At 49.0% G+C, this 16,000-nt stretch overlaps 1 protein-coding gene across 1 annotated transcript in view; it reads left to right on the plus strand.

The window, feature by feature from the left end:
* The window catches only part of LOC147631073 (uncharacterized), a 142,374-nt gene that overhangs the window by 76,803 nt on the left and 49,571 nt on the right, over positions 1-16,000 (plus strand). Inside the window, exon 3 of the mRNA XM_086809400.1 lies at positions 1,205-1,416. Coding sequence (XP_086665526.1) covers positions 1,205-1,416 — 212 coding nt within the window. The remainder of the gene's footprint in view (positions 1-1,204; positions 1,417-16,000) is intronic.

A 16,000-nucleotide genomic window follows, 5' to 3' on the forward strand; every position in this document is an offset into this window, starting at 1 on the left:
ATGCATGTAACAGGATGGAGCATTGATTTCAGTATGCAACCTCACTGTTAACACTACATCCCAAACCTGGTGCTACTCGGAGGAAAAACTATATACAAAGAAGAAAGTGCGCGTTTGTGCTGCCCCTCCGAGAAATCACTATATCCAGAGAAGAAAAACTGTGTTTGGCCCACTACTTGAGAATTTTCCATCTGCAAGAATTTGGCACAACATCAGTGAACTATTTGAAAACTGGATGCGATCAAGATAGCATGTCAAAGCGAAATTATGTAGAAGCACCTGAAATAGCACGTCAAAGCGAAATTACCTGAAATATGTAAATGTTGCAGATTCAGCTTAAATAGTTAACACTTGCAGGATGCAGCGATTATTGGCTTCCCTCTTCTGATGTCACATATCCGAGATTTCACTATCCAACCCCTATCCATGTGAGCCGACCATACTTATCTCGCTTTCATTATCTTCTGCCCCCCATTTCCACTTCACCCGCATTTATTTCCATCATGATTTTGACTCCCATCTATGAAGACCACCTATCCGGCCATAGCACTTTGATCTTACATTACCCATATTCACAATCACATCACAACTCTCCTCCATCATCCATGTACCTGCCCTGGTCTTCCCTTCCGAAGGCATTTTAGCTTGTGGTTGCTTGGGGCTTGCAGGGATTTGAACTCGGGACTTCCCCTTCCCAAGTCACACGCCCTCACCACTAGGCTACTCACTTGCCGGCTGGCACACGTGCTTGACATTAGTGCCGCTCACTCTCTCCTTTTATATCTAGTAGGACATTCTATTTCTTAGACTAAGCTTAGTATGATGTGCCGTTCTAATCAATCTGGTCTTTCAAAACGCGTTCACCGACACTTTCCAATGTTGTTGTCAATGATATTGGAAATGGTTGCTGGCTAGTTGGGATGAAAACTTCTTACAGGATTGGCAACGACTCTTCCTAGGAAAAAATGTGAGAATGGGGTAGTTATGACAATTGTGGTGGTTGCATTATTCTTTTGTCCCTATTATAATTTTGTTCGTGGTTTGTAATGCTGATGTGAAAACAAAGAATCTTGTCCTGGTTGTTTGGTTGAATACTTGCGAAACATTCTATAGGATCTCTAATTCCTCTGTATTTTATACTTTGAAGTACTTTTACACCTTTGAAATTTTGAACTGATACATTGAATTGCTTTCTTGTGAGAAGGAAAGAAGCATAAAAGTCATGCAGCCTCTGAGGAAAGGGTAACAGATGACAGATATGCTGCCTTAGAAGATGCTTTGGCTCAAATCACAAGCACGTTCGGGAAAGAGACTGTTATGTGGTTAGGGAGGAATGTCGCTCCGAAAAATGTCCCTGTGATATCGACTGGATCTTTATCTCTCGATGTTGCTCTTGGAGTCGGTGGCTTGCCCAAGGTAAAGTGAATTCGAGCTCTTTATTGAGGGATTGGGCTTGATCAATTCAAACATGCAACAGTTTAATAGTTGTGCCATTGTGGTGTTCAGGATTGAGACGTAGTTTGAGTTTTCTCTTTATTAGCTTTGTAGGAGTCACAGCTGTCATCTATTATGTGTTGAAGCATGAAATACCAGACCTGATGCCCCCGAGGGAAAGAACCTTTACCCCTTTACTGGGAAAAAGGCCATTGGGCGATCTTCAGCAGCCGTTAGATCTGCTTGCAATGCCCTTGAAGGGTGTGGATCTGCACTGTAAATTACAAGGGTTGTGAGAAATCTATGCAATCCAAGGAGATGCTGTCACAAGCTGCATATAATGGTGCAAAAGAGGTTATGTGATTGCAGTCAATGCAAAATTCAGATTAGTTGGCCTACTTTTCTGTAAAATAGGGCCCCTCTCTCCCTATTCTACACACTTTCTACAAGTCTTTTGGAGCAGCCAGCCAAGGGAGAGAAGACAAAGGCAAGAAGAGCAGTTTCAAGAACCACACCTTGTTGCTCTACTCGTAAAGCACTTAGTATGCGCTGCAGTTTTCAGTAAATCTAGCAGAATCTGTTCAGCAATATAGTAGGCTTGGTTTGAGAAAACTGAGTCTTTCCCTCTGCTCTTTTTTGTGTATACCTTTGACTGCCCGTCATTCACCCTGCTCCCCTCCTATCTGACTGCCCTGTTACCCAACACCACCTCACTGCCCATCATCCAGCTTGTCCCCCTCCTGCTCGTCACCCACCAACACGGCCTCCTGCCTGCCATCATCTCTGTCTGCCATCCAGCCGTGCCTGCCTGTGCACTTGTGCGCCTCCACCCTCCAGCCCTCTTGACATTGCCTTTCAATTAATTTTCGCCAGTAGGAGACACTACGGTGATTGTGTCTAATCAGATGAGTTCGGATTGGATTTTGATATCTTATGATTTCTTTGTATGGACGTTGGGTGGATTCATTGCATGTGAATTATATATAACTCTGTAAGGAAGGGAATGGTCACCTTGAGCATAGAGAACCTATACATAATAATGTGTGTGAAATCTAAGAAGCCTATTATAATGTTACAAGATAAGGTAAGTGAGGTGTAAATTATTAGATTTCTGCTTGTCACACTTTATGGTTGATTTTTCAGGCATAGAACTTAGAAGAAACAAGCAGCCCTCTCCCTTGCACATGTTATACAACTTAGCTATAGCTAAGAAGGTAAGGTCTGGGCCAATTCCTATGCAGAAACCTTGACCTACCAGTTGGCCTATAGGACTCTTTCAATCACAAATGGGAGGAAACCATCACGTGAATAGGAGCTACAAGCAATGCCCTTAAGATGGCTCACTCGCTCATGGCGAGTCTGAGAGCCCACTCTTGCCCTCGACACACATCACAATTGTATATTTGTAATTTGGAGGGGCTTTTCTCGGATTTGATTAACTGTAAACAAGATTAAAAACATCAAACATGACATAACAGTCTGCACAATACACCACACTAGGGGCCTCCCCCTTTAAGGTTTTGTATTACCAAAAGGAGTATGCTTCCTCGTACAAGTTAGCTAAGAAGGTAAGTTTTGGGCCTCAGTCCTACATTGAAACCTTAACCTACCAGTTGGCTGTAGGACTCTTTCAATAAAAAATGGGAGAAAAGCCTCACATAAATAGGAGTTACAAGCAATGCCCTTGAGATGGCTCACTTGCTCATGGCGAGTCCAAGAGCCCAATCTTTTTTTTTTCCAGAAAGAGACTTCTATTAAGTATGAGAAAAACATACAACAATCACAGCTATAAGCCGGAAAAGAATAGAATCACCCCTATATGTAAGGTGATTTCAACAACTGAGGAGCATCATGATGCCATGTAAGACTTGTGGTACTAAAGGAAAAGAAGATGCCATGGTCCCATTTCTGCATAAATATCACACACTTCGCCTGCGCAAAACGAGAGGGCCCCTGAATGCGAGCCCAAGTAGCCATAAGAGTATGGATGATATCACCCCATATAGTACTAATGCACTGAGACCCAAAAATCTGGACACCCTCAATAGCCTCTGTGCATCTAGCTCTCCAGATCTGCCATGCTTTAATACTGTCAATACTCTTCCAACTGGTGTCAATCCTCTTTCTAGCGGGTGTATAATCAGAGTGAGGAACATCCTGCAATAAACCATGCTGGGCAATACCTCTACGAATGAAAAGAGCAGAATCTGTACCACTGCCCTCATAAAAAAGCTGCGGACCGGACTGGGAGAGCCAAGCAACTGCCCCCCAAGTCACATGCATGGCTCGGCCACCCATAAGTTGGGCTACAGAAGCCCAAATCTGCTGTGCAATATTGCATCCCCATAAACAATGTTGTACGGTCTCAGAATTTGCCGCACACCTAGGACAGGAAGGTGCTACACCGAAAACTGATCTCCACTGATTGGTGGGGAGACCACCATGTAAGAATAACCAAAAGAAATGAGAGATCTGGCTCCTTCTGTATGAGTGCCAAAGTCTATGCCAATATTTGCGCTGTATCACTGGAGAAATATCATAGCTCTCCCAATGAGGCTTGAGAGTAGGGATCCTATGCATTTGTCGAGTTAGGAGAAGCCTGACATTCCGGACAGTGAAACTGACAAGAGGAAGGCTTTTCAAAGGATCGAAGGCATCAATCCACTCCCACTCTCCTGGATCCCACTGAAGATATCTGATAGGACTGCCGCCATATAACCACAAACACCAAGAGCCATGAGTCACTATATGAGGAGAAGGGTCAATGAACCGGTGCTTCCCCGAGCCACCAACAATCCTCACTGGACTAAGCCTAGTATCTGGGATAATCTCCTCCATACTACATCTCCTCAATCTCCCACCAGGCATGATAGAGTAAATGAGGCAATCTCTATCCTCTTGGCCCCGGAGAGCAATGACCTACAGAGCTTTGCCTATTCTCGAAAAAACTCCTTGTCGACTCGGATGATAGTCTCCGTGAAAGGTCCTAGAAAGCCACTCAAGCGGAATAGCTGCATCAATCTGATCAATATGAATGCTAGAGCCCCTAAGATGCTGAATGGATACATCTCTCCAATCCTCCGGAAGACTCTTAAAGGTCTTCCAAGCAAGAACTGTGTATGCACATCTCTCCCATCCTAACCACTGCCCCTAAGATGCTGAATGGATACATCTCTCCAATCCTCCGGAAGACTCTTAAAGGTCTTCCAAGCAAGAACTGTGTATGCACATCTCTCCCATCCTAACCACTGCATATAACAAGATGCACCAAGTGGCCGACCAGCCTCATCCCTAATGAACTCATTCCACATAATAGGTTGTCGGTCAGCCTCGTCCAATTACCTAGGAAGCCTTTGTCACAAAAAATATCTCATGCTTCTCCATGCATAGACAATGGCTGCAATAAGAGGGGAAGATGGTGCTCTAGTATCAGCCTTTGTGAACAAAAAATGTGTGTTGGGCATCCAGTCTCTCCCGACCCTGGGTGTACATCCAGAAATCTGAGACGAGAAAAAATCCTTCCAAGGCTAGTGCCTGGTAGGAAACCTTTGACCACAAGTTTGCAAAGCAACGCCGTGCACTGAACATCCGGATCGATAATATTCAAGCCCCCCTCTCTTTTGGGTTGAATAACTGTGAGCCAAGCTACCCTGGCACGAGTGTCTGAGGTGCCATCCAAGCCCGACTAGAGAAAATTGCGGATCAATCTCCGCAATTGGCCAATGCACGCATGAGAGAAGCACCAACAAGAGACAATAAACCAAGTTGAGGCAAGCAAAACCTGATTAGCCACCAAAGTTGCAGAAGGCCTCTGATGGGCAGGACCACGCTGCCTCCTGGCATGGTCCCTCGATTTGGGACAATCTCTAGCAATGTGACCCTGTCGACGACCAATCTGACACTGGTCTGGTTTGCCTGCAATCTCCATCCTTTGGCGGAGATGAGATCCGTCAGGTCTCTGAAGCATAACAGGATGATCAGTAATCGATGGATCAGGAACAAGCACAAGGACCTAGGGTACACCATCAAGAGTGGCGGTAACGGCCGCGGAAGCTGAGGCGGGAGAGCTCGGAAGGACTGGTACCTCTACAACCCGGCCAAAGGATGCCCCTATGGAAGCTAAAAGCTTCCAATAGGACCGAGGAAGAGCAGGGAACTGTAGTGAGACCGGGGTAAGGCGCTAATCCTCCACCACTGGATCAAAGCCGTGAAGAGGGGCAGGCGGGGGGTTGTAGATGGGCAGGTGAGGGCAGCAAAGGGGCAGGCGGAGGCAACAGAGGGCAAGCGGGAGCAGCAGAGGAGCAGGCGGAGGCAACAGAGGGCAGGCGGGGGCAGCACTGCAAGTTCACCTTAGTGTGGGTTTTTAAGAATCAAAAGTGTTTCTAAATCTTTGCAAATCACATCAAGAGCCCAATCTTGCCCTTGATACACATCACAATTGTACATTTGCAACGGCGAGGTGTGTTTCTCAGAATTGATTATTTGTAAACAAGATTAAAAACATCAAAACATGCAAAACACATCCACAAAAGAGTCTGCACAATACAACACACTAAGGGCCAAAGATTCCCCCCCCCCCCCCCCCCCCCCCCTCTCTCTCGCTCTCTCAAGCCTTCAAGCTCTAACTCTAGGCTCTCAAGCTTCAAACCTCCAAGCTCTCTCTCATTTTTTCAGAGATCCATCCCACTCCCAGCCCTCACACGGCAGGGAATTACTCTCCAGAGAGCAGAGACACTTAGAGCCCGTAGGAGACAGAGGACACCTGGCTTTCGGACACCACGCCTATACCAGAGAGAGATGACAGAGATCGAGTTTCACAGAGAGGGTGCGGAGCGACTGGCTCGCTTCAGAGCACACCCAGGCATGTTCTTCAGGGAGCTGTGGACACCCCCTTCATCGATGTATACCATTTTATACCCCCAGTATGGTACAGGATGGAGCTAGCTAGGTTGCATATCATGATTGTATACTCCATGCATATAGCTTTGCATTCTCCTAGTGGTAGAGCTCCATCCCCTCCCCCCACTCATTGTACTTATTGCACACCCATATTCAGCTTTTTAGTTCAATACTTTTTCATTTTGTTGGGATGACAGAGGATACCCCATACAGGTACACCGATTTGTCTCATAGGCCGAGTTCGGTCTTTTGGAAGACGTTAATAAAATCTTTCTCTCTCTCTCTCTCTCTCTCTCTCTCTCTCTCTCTCTCTCTCTTCGTTGCCCTCTCTCTTCGTTGCCCTCTCTCTGTTCGCTTTGCTATTCGCCTCTGTTCGCCGCCCTCTCTCTGTTCACTTTGCTATTCGCCTCTGTTCGCCGCCCTCTCTCTCGCTGTTCGCTTCACTGTTCGCTTCAAACCTCCAAGCTCTCTAGCGTCTCTCTCTCTCTCTCTCTCTCTCTCTCTCTCCCCCCAGATGTTATCCATAGGAGCTCCTAGTACCGTACTTTTCCTCATAGTTGTTTCAGTTTTAGTTAGTTGTTTAGTTGTTTTTAGCTTTCCTTCCACAGCCATTGTATCAGATCCACCAATTGTTGTAACCTTTTTGGTCTCATAGGTCATTTTGGCCTTTTGAAGACGTTAATATATCATTTCATTTCATTCCAGACACCGGCTCCCACTAGGGGTGGGAGATAGTCCCAGCTCACAGATTTCTTCCAGAGAGCTATGCCAGTGCCAGCTGATGTACCACGTGGGGTGACCGCATAGAGAGCAGAGGAATTGAGAGCCAGGAGGAGACCTAGACAGACTGGACATAGAGCACCCCGCCGAGAGATAGCAGCTATCCGAATGAGACACCAGATGGAGACACAGGAGAGGCTAGCTCGCTTTCATTCAGACTTAGGGTACATGTTCATGCCATTCACAGCCTCAGCATCGGCGATGTATGATATCTTATATCCCTCTTATGGCACTGGATGGAGTTAGACATAGATCTGCATAGCATGCTTGTACTACCCCTTCAGCATATAGAGATGCATCTTGCCTTAGCACTCCATCCACATCCCCACCCCCCTTATATTGTTTGTATATGGGCTCCACCGATCCATGATGATTCACAGTTGTATCCAGACACATGCACACTTTTTCTTTTGTTTCTTTTCTTCCGATGACCGGAAGAACACAGTTGTATTATTTTTTGTCTCATAGGCCGACTTTGGCCTCTTGTAGACGTTAATCTCTCTCTCTCTCTCTCTCTCTCTCTCTCTCTCTTCGCCGCCCTCTCTCTATTCGCTTTGCTGTTCGCCTCTGTTCGCTTCGCTGTTCGCCGCCCTCTCTATGTTCGCTTCGCTGTTTGCCTCTGTTCGCTTCTGTTCGCTTCGCTGTTCGCCGCCTGGGCTGGCTCGCTACGCTGGCCCGTCCCTCTGTCTCCCTCTTTCCACCCACCCTTCCTCAGGCCCCCAAGGCAGTAACATAACTCTCTCTCTCTCTCTCCCTTCTGTTTTTTTCGCCCCCCCTCTCTCTCTCTCTCTCTCTCTCTCTCTCTCTCTCTCTCTCTCTCTCTCTCTCTCTCTCTCTTCGCCGCCCTCTCTCTATTCGCTTCGCTGTTCGCCTCTGTTCGCTTCGCTGTTCGCCGCCCTCTCTATGTTCGCTTCGCTGTTCGCCTCTGTTCGCTTCTGTTCGCTTCGCTGTTCGCCGCCTGGGCTGGCTCGCTACGCTGGCCCGTCCCTCTGTCTCCCTCTTTCCACCCACCCTTCCTCAGGCCCCCAAGGCAGTAACATAACTCTCTCTCTCTCTCTCCCTTTTTTTTTTTTTTCGCCCTTCTGCCCCCCGCTGCCCAGTTCGCCTCTCTGCCCCCGCCAGTTCGCATTTTCGCCCTTCTGGCCCCCCTTTCCCCACCCAGTCGCCATTTTCGCCCTTCTGCCCAGTTCGCCTATCTGCCCCCGCCAGTTCGCCATTTTCGCCCTTCTGCCCCCCGCTGCCCAGTTCGCCTCTCTGCCCCCGCCAGTTCGCATTTTCGCCCTTCTGGCCCCCCTTTCCCCACCCAGTCGCCATTTTCGCCCTTCTGCCCAGTTCGCCTATCTGCCCCCGCCAGTTCGCCATTTTCGCCCTTCTGGCCCCCCTTTCCCCACCCACCCTTGCTCAGGCCCCCAAGGCAGAAACATAACTCTCTCTCTCTCTCTCCTCCCTGCCTGTGGGAAGGACTGCAGAGTGATTTGGAGGAATGGCCCCGAGTCTCCAAGAGAAACTCGAGGCCCTCGAGATGGCAATGAAGGCATTAATCAAGGAGAACAAGAAGACATCCGATTCCAACCTCAATGAGGTGGAAAACAAACTACACAAGCACATCATAGCTCTCGAAGCACGGGTCACGAACCTCGAACAAGAGAACACGGCACTCAAGGAGGAGGTGAGTGCATTGAAAGTGGAAATGGTAGCCATCAAGAATGCTGAGAAGGAAGAAGGGGAGATCAATGACAACACTCTCACGGCCATCAAAGAAGAGATCTCCAAGGAGATCACAAAGGACATGGAAGGAAAGCTCGAAGCCAAGCAGTCAGGATGGGTCGAGGTGGTGAAGAAGAACATCCGTAAAGAAGTGAGAGAGGAAACTCAAAGGGAAGAAAACCAAATCATTCACACCACCATTGAGGAGGAGAAGATGAGGCATGCCCGCCGCCTCAACATTCGAGTCACAGGTATAGCCGAGACACCCGACTCCACTCCCGAGAAAGATGGACAGCTTCTATGCATGAAGCTCGGCTACAAGGAAGAGCACCCTCTCCCCTTCACCAAAGCATGGAGAGCCGGGAAAGACTCAACACGCAAGCGAGCCCTCATCCTACAGTTTGCAGGAGAGACGGAGAGGGTCACCTTCATGAGGAAGAGGGTTATACTACGGGGTTTAGAGGGAGCTCCTATTTTCTTGGATGATGATCTCACGAGGATGCAGCTTGAGCATAGGAGAACTTGCATGCCACGAGTCTTACACGCGAGGAGAGAAGGCAAGAAGGCCTTCTATCGAGATGGTCGGGTCATCATTGATGGCCGGCCCATGGATTAGCGGTTTGGGGCCTATGGGACACAGACCAGGCCACTGACAGAGATACACATAGCAGTATGGAACTGTAATGGTTCACTATGGGTGCAGCCTGGACGACTGGAGCATGTTATGGTGGGGAGAGACATCATACTTCTGACAGAGACACATCAGAGCCCAGAGAGAGGGCTACCTCGAGTAGAGGGATTCCAGTGGGAGTCAGCATACAGGAGGACCACACGCCAGGGTACCTCGAGAGGGTCGGGGGGAGTAGCAGTCCTATTCAGACGAGAGCTACAGGGGAGACTGAGAGTGGTAGCACAGGATCCAGAGGCCAGATACATGTGGATCAGCTTACAGCTCTCACAGGACAAGGTTATATACATAGCTCTATGTCACTTTTCTCCATCAGGATCCTCCTATGTCATTACAGAGGACATGCCACAGGAGGAGGAGATAGGAGCCTCGCCATACACTTGTCTGTCAGAGGAGATTATGCATTATTCTACACTAGGGGAAGTATTTCTTACGGGCGACTTCAATGCCCACACACAGAGCAGACAGTGTGAGGTGTATGACTATGATGACATGGAGATCCTCCACCCTGTGGATCCAGAGGAGATAGGGGCTAGTCGGGCATCAGAGGACACTGGACCAGACAGAGGACATTATGGGGACCACTTACTAGAGTTGGGAGCCAGGCATCGTCTCGTTATTTATAACGGGATGCTACAGTGGCCGGGATCAGGAGGGCTGACATGCTTCCCACATGGGGGTCATACACGGACCGGAGGCACGGTGGTAGACTACATTATGGGGTCTTTGGAGGCATCACAGCTTGTCACCTCATTCTCCATTCCACCTCGTCCTATTGGGGCAGATCATACATACTTGGCATTCTCACTAGCCGGATCACCAGTATCACCAGCCCCCCACATACCGACGCCACACACTACCATCTACTTCACACATGACATGGCAGACATATACACTGGCAGAGTAGAGGATGGGCTCCTACTCATGGATCCCCTGGCATCTATGGATACCATTACAGCCCAGCTCGCATCACTCCTACACATGGCTGGGAGGATCAAAGAGAAGGTGGAGGTGAAAGACCCACACACATTTGCAGAAGCTGTGAAGATTGTTGTGTACCAGGAGAGGAAGATGATATGGAGAGTTGGTTTGTGTATGCCACCCACTATGCTAGGTAGAGTTGATACATTTGATTTGCTTAGATGTGTTTCATGCTAATAGAGTGTGCATGCTGTGGAGTACTGTGTAAGTGGTGTGTTAGAGGATACAGAGCTTCCCACATCGTGTACACTCAGGAGAGCCTGCGAGACCTGGGACTATGCCCCAGAACAGATGGTATGATGACGAGTGCAGAGCCCTATACTCACGACTCCGCATACAGAGAGCCTTGGGAGCCATCACAGAGCAGGAGTCGAGGAGAGAGATGAGGAGACTTACTCGCCGCAAAAGGCGGGCCTTCGCAGAGATACAGGAGCTAGAGATCTTTCATTTCTTCATGAGTAGAGATAGCCCTGTCTCATGGCGGCACTTCAGAGAGCCCCGGACCCCGACACCTATTGCAGACCCACAGACATGGCACACATATGCAGAGGGTCTATACCATGCCCCACAGCAGCCACCTATACCTCAGCCACAGGAGCCTCGACCTACCACAGCTAGCTTCTTTACCCACTCGATGGTACAGGAAGCTATCCGCCGCCTACAGCATGGACGGGCTGCCGACCATATGGGCCTGCAGGGTGAGCAGAGTATTGAGACAGGATCTATGGCAGCTCTATACACGAGAGACATGGATATCGCCTACACAGCCTCTTCCACCGAAGATGCTATACTACAGAGATCACTTCATGAGTATCACTGATGATGGATTTATAGAGAGGCCTAGATACATGGAGGGCTTTTTACCACACGGCTCCCGAGTGGCTATTGGTCAGCTCAGAGTTTCATCACACCGATTGGAGATTGAGACTGGCAGAGCAGCACGGATCCCCCGAGAGGAGAGGGTATGCAGATTGTGCAGAGAGGAGGTGGAGAGTGAGGAGCATTATGTATGCAGATGCAGAGCATATACAGCCATCAGAGAGAGATATCCCATTTTATTCAGAGAGCCACATTCCCTACGCCAGATCTTTGAGGCAGCAGACCAGCGCATACTGGGGAGATACATTCTAGACATACAGCGCCACAGAGAGACATTATTACAGGCTCAGACAGCTCGAGAGGGGGGGCGACAGACACAGATTACTACATTTTTTCAGAGATCCATACCCCTCCCAGCCCCTACACGGCAGGGAATTACTCTCCAGAGAGCAGAGACACTTAGAGCCCGCAGGAGACAGAGGACACCTGGCTTTCGGACACCACGCCTATACCAGAGAGAGATGACAGAGATCAGAGCTCAGTTTCATAGAGAGGGTGAGGAGCGACTGGCTCGCTTCAGAGCACACCCAGGCATGTTCTTCAGAGAGCTGTGGACACCCCCTTCACTGATGTATACCATTTTATACCCCCAGTATGGTACAGGATGGAGCTAGCTAGGTTGCATATCATGATTGTATACTCCATGCATATAGCTTTGCATTCTCCTAGTAATAGAGCTCCATCCCCTACACACCCAGATTCAGCTTTTTTATTCAGTACTTTTTCATTTTGTTGGGATGACAGAGGATACCCCATACATGTACTTCGATTTGTCTCATAGGCCGAGTTCGGTCTTTTGGAAGACGTTAATAAAATCTTTCTTTCTTTCTTTCTTTCTCTCTCTCTTAGTACCGTACTTTTCCTCAGTTATTTCAGTTTCAGTTAGTTGTTTTTAGCTTTTCTTACACAGACATTGTATCAGATCCACCAATTGTTGTAACCTTTTTGGTCTCATAGGTCATTTTGGCCTTCTGAAGACGTTAATATATTATTTCATTTCATTTCATTTCTCTCTCTCTCCTCCCTGCCTGTGGGAAGTGCTGCAGAGTAAGCTCGAGGAATGGCTCCAAGTCTCCAAGAGAAGCGAGGCCCTCGAAACGGCAATGAAGGCACTAATCAAGGAGAACAAGAAGACATTCGATTCCAACCTCAATGAGGTGGAGAACAAACTACATTGGCACATCATGGCCCTCGAAGCACGGGTCACGGACCTTGAACAAGAGAACACAACACTCAAGGAGGAGGTGAGTGCATTGAAAGTGGAACTTGTAGCCGTCAAGAACACCAAGAAGGAAGAAGGGGAGATCAATGACAACACTCTCACGGCCATCAAAGAAGAGATCTCCAAGGAGATCACAAAGGACATGGAGGGAAAACTTGAAGCGAAGCAGTCAGGATGGGTTGAGGTGGTGAAGAAGAACATCCGTAAAGAAGTGAGGGAGGAGACTCAAAGGGAAGAACACCAAATCATTCACACCACCATTGAGGAGGAGATGAGGCATGCCCGCCGCCTCAACATTCGAGTCATAGGTATAGTCGAGACACCCGACTCCACTCCTGAGAAAGATGGACAGCTTTCATGCATGAAGCTCGGCTATAGAGAAGAGGGCCCTCTTCCCTTCACCAAAGCATGGAGAGCCGGGAAAGACTCAACACGCAAGCGAGCCCTCATCCTACAGTTTGCAGGAGAGACGGAGAGGGTCACCTTCATGAGAAAGAGGGTGATTCTACGAGGATTACAGGGAGATCCCATCTATTTGGATGACGACCTTACAAGGATACAAATAGAACACAGGAAAACATGCATGCCGAGAGTCCTACAGGCCCGGAAAGAGGGCAAGAGAGCATTCTATCGCGATGGTGGTGTCATCATCGATGGCAAGGCCACTGATTAGCGCTAGGCGCCCTATGGGACATCGGCTATGGAGGATCCAGATTCACAGATACACACAGCAGTTTTGAACTGCAATGGAGCACTTTGGACACATCCTGGGAGGATGGAGGAGGTCATGGAGGGACGGGACATCATACCACTTACAGAGACGCACCAGAGCCCAGAGAGGGGGCTACCCAAAGTAGAGGGCTATCATTGGGAGTTTATATACAGGGGGACCACACGACAGAGCACAGCAAGAGGATCTGGAGGTATAGAGGTACTCTTCAAGCGAGAGCTACAGGAGCGCCTACAGGTGGTAGCATGTGACCAGGAGGCTAGATACATGTGGATTAGATTGCAGCTCTCAGCAAACAGGGTGTTATACATTGCTCTATGCTACTTATCTCCTAGAGGATCGAGATATGCCATGACAGCAGAGGATGAGAGTAGAGGCGAGGAGGAGGACACAAAGCCATTGGGAGAGTCACCATATGCAGCCCTTTCGGATGAGATCATACACTAGTCCAACCTGGGGGAAGTCCTCCTTATGGGGGACTTCAATGCACAGACACAGAGCCGACAGTGCGACATTTATGATTTCGAGCACCCCGAGGTGATGCACACACTAGAGGTGGAGGACACGGGAGCCTGCAGGGTGTCAGAGGACATGGGGCCGGATAACACCAGATATGGTCATCACTTACTTGAGCTGGGAGCGCGACACCATCTCGTTATTTATAACGGGATGAGACAGTGGCAGGATTCAGGAGCACAGACATGCTTTCCACGATCAGGGGGGGGTAGCATAGTGGACTACATCATGGGGTCCATGGAGACCACACAGGCAGTGACATCTTTCACCATCCCCCCTTGTCCTATTGTCGCGGATCACACGTACCTCTTACTGTCACTGGCGAGCTCCATACCAGCACCCACACAGCCCACACAGGCATCGCATACGACCTTCTACTTCACCCATGACATGGCAGACATATATGAGCATCATGTATATGACGGGCTATTCCAGATGGATCCCTTGTCACCTCTAGACACACTCACCACCCAGCAGTCATCTCTACTACACACGGCCGCCACCCGCAGCTTCCCCCATTATACACACATTGCGCACACAGATAGATTTGGGAGCACGCCCGAGAATCGGTGGTATGATGATGAGTGCAGAGAGCTATATAGACACCTCTGTGCCTAGAGAGCACTGGGGACCATTACACAGAGACAGGTGAGCCGATAGATGAGGATCCTCACACGCCGTAAGAGGTGTGCATATGAGGAGGCACAGTACTGGGATATATACCACCTACTCATGAGCAGAGATGCAGCCACTGCATGGCGCAGGATGAGAGAGCCTCGCCCTCGTACCCCGATTGAGGATCCACACATGGCGCACACATGCAAAGAGCCTCTACCATATCCCTCAGCAGCCGCCCATACCACAGCCACAAGAATCCCGCCCTACCACCTCTACTTTCTTTACTGCCTCGATGGTAGAGAGAGCTATCCGTCGGTTACAGCATGGGAGATCGGCTGACCACACAGGTATACAGAGTGAGCATCTTATTTATGCAGCTGACACACTGGGACCCTTTGTTGCTCACCTCTCTAATAGGGCACTAGTGGGGGGTCTACCAGCTGAGTGGACTATGCACACCATCGTGCCTCTACACAAAGCGGGAGACATGCTAGACCCCAGCAACTACAGGTCTATCATGATTGGTCATACATTGGCCAAACTTTATGGCGCAGTACTCAAGGCAGAGTTGAGCTCATATGCAGAGAAGGAGGGACTCCGAGCACTAGGGCAGGCTGGATTCCGACGAGCTTTCTCCACTATTGACCATATATTCACTCTGAGATGTCTGATTGACCAGGCTAGGGCGCGGGAGAAGAGATTATATTGCTGCTTTGTGGATATCCGCAAAGCATTTGACACGGTGCCACGAGAGAGACTCTTACAGCGCCTACAGTCATTGGGGATCCCATGAGAGATGGTTTGTGGCATTTATGCTTTATATGAACAGGTCTTCGGGCGCATACGATGCCCCGGGGGGCTATCTGATGTTATTGCTAGCACCATAACTCTCTCCTACACTATTTGGGCTATACATCGATGAGGTGACTGACTTCATTGATCACGGTGGTGGGGACGGGGTAGACATCTCAGGTACCACAGTCCACATTATGCTATATGCAGATGATATTATTATGGTCTCTGAGTCACAGATGGGACTACATCACCATCTCCATGCACTCGATGACCTCTGCACACAGAGGGGGCGTACAGTGAACCTTGGGAAAACCAAGGCCATGATTTTCCACACCTCAGGGCCGGTTCGACGACAGGCCATCTTCACACTAGCAGGAGGACAGGTAGAGGTGGTAGACTCATATGTGTACCTAGGGATTACATTTACGACTCCGCCAGGAAGATTTACTATGGCATAGGGAGCCAAGGATAGACTCACACGAGGGTATGCAGCTCTGGCCATGCTAGAGAGACAGTATCACCAGGCACACTTCCAGGAGACCCTTGCTTTGATGTATGTTGCAACAGTATGGGCACCTGGGCTCGCCACCTCCACATGGTCTCAGATAGAGAGGCCTTAGATTCTCATGCTCTCATGGATGATCCGCACCAAACCCTCCGTCCCACATGACATTGTCCGGACGGAGTTTGCTACACCTCCTATGCTAGTAGAGGCCCTCTTCCAGACGATCTGCTTCATACAGAGGATCAG

The sequence above is a fragment of the Cibotium barometz genome, chromosome 15 (assembly GCF_041138505.1).
Source record: "Cibotium barometz isolate CiBa-2024 chromosome 15, ASM4113850v1, whole genome shotgun sequence".
NCBI lineage: Eukaryota > Viridiplantae > Streptophyta > Polypodiopsida > Cyatheales > Cibotiaceae > Cibotium > Cibotium barometz.